The 1,216-nt window shown below is 44.2% G+C and overlaps 1 protein-coding gene across 1 annotated transcript; it reads right to left on the reverse strand.

The window, feature by feature from the left end:
- Positions 1-407: 407 nt before the first annotated feature.
- Positions 408-1,216, reverse strand: LOC112197784 (protein GLUTAMINE DUMPER 3). The gene has a single exon (XM_024338616.2). It carries the CDS (start codon positions 1,102-1,104, stop codon positions 574-576), a length of 531 nt encoding a protein of 176 aa, XP_024194384.1. The 5' UTR covers positions 1,105-1,216; the 3' UTR covers positions 408-573.

Raw genomic sequence — 1,216 nt, forward strand, 5'->3', positions numbered from 1 at the left:
TTCATGCATCGAAATAAAAATTAATTTTGATGAAATTAAAAAAGAACAGTCTGGTCATCAACATCAATGCTTCCAGCAGCAGCAACCTGGTGCAGTTTCCTCTCGCCGCATCAGGCACGCTTCCAAAGAACTACAACTGCATAGCTCACACGTGCCTTCCCTTCGTCATTTAACTTATACACGCACCAGAATTTCATGCTTCACTCAAAATTGTTTTTTCATGCTTCGTTAAATTTCGGTTTCTGGATTTCGGTTCAAATGATTGTAACCGTTAATTACAATCAAACTGTAATTTTTTTTTCCTTTTTACCTCTCATCAAATCCAGATAATAAAAGATGAGGAATTGAGAGTACAAGCAGCACCAATCCGCAACCATTCAGAAGAAAAAGTAAAGACACCAAAATTGTGAAGAATAGAGAATTCTTCTATTTCATCTCAAAAGTTAATTTACAGCTTCCGTGAAAAAGAACAACATGCAAGCTCTCTTTCAGATCACAGCCAAACCCAAAAATCACAAGAGATTGAGAACCCCAAAAAAAAAGAGGAAAATTAAAAAAAGAAAAAGAAGAAAATTAATTGGTCTGATCTGTTGAGGCCTCATGCGTCGCCTCGGTGTTGTTCTCATGATGATGAACATTTTCAGCGCCACTACTAGTTTCCAATTTCACAGTCGTTTCAGTCTGCTCGGCCATTTCCACCGACTTCTCACTCTTATCGCAGCTACAAGTAGTGCTATTAGTACTCGAACTGTCACCGAAAGACGATGACCTACTCGAAATGGGGGTGGCCAAGAAAGTTGGCTTTGCGTCACCGGCCATGATCACCAAGATTTTCTCTTCGAAAACCGGCGGGGCCTTCTGGGTTTCGTCGCCTTTGCCTCCTTCGCCGGCCTCCAGGTCTCGCTCACCGTCGTTTTCGCTGTTTTCGAGGTAGCCGGAAAGCTTCCAGTACGAACAGGCTAAGATGAGAAGGGCAAAGGCGATGAGACCCAACATGGCCGCCAAACCGCCGAACAAGTAGGGGACCGGTGAATGCCATGGTGACCGCTGTGTTGTCACGGCCGGTGACCTGACTGTCACGTTAAAAGGCTCTCTTGCTGCCATTGAAATGTGATTTGTGGGGGTTTGGGAATTCGAGGAGAGGAAGAGCAGAGACTGATGTGAAGAGGAGAAGGGGAAGAGAGAGATGAAATTGTGGGTTGAGAAGTGGGTTCAG

This window comes from Rosa chinensis, chromosome 4 (genome assembly GCF_002994745.2).
Source record: "Rosa chinensis cultivar Old Blush chromosome 4, RchiOBHm-V2, whole genome shotgun sequence".
NCBI classification, from domain to species: domain Eukaryota; kingdom Viridiplantae; phylum Streptophyta; class Magnoliopsida; order Rosales; family Rosaceae; genus Rosa; species Rosa chinensis.

Excerpts from the sequence above, each read along its gene's own strand:
- LOC112197784 (XM_024338616.2), bottom strand. The coding sequence starts at position 1,104 with ATGGCAGCAAGAGAGCCTTTTAACGTGACAGTCAGGTCACCGGCCGTG.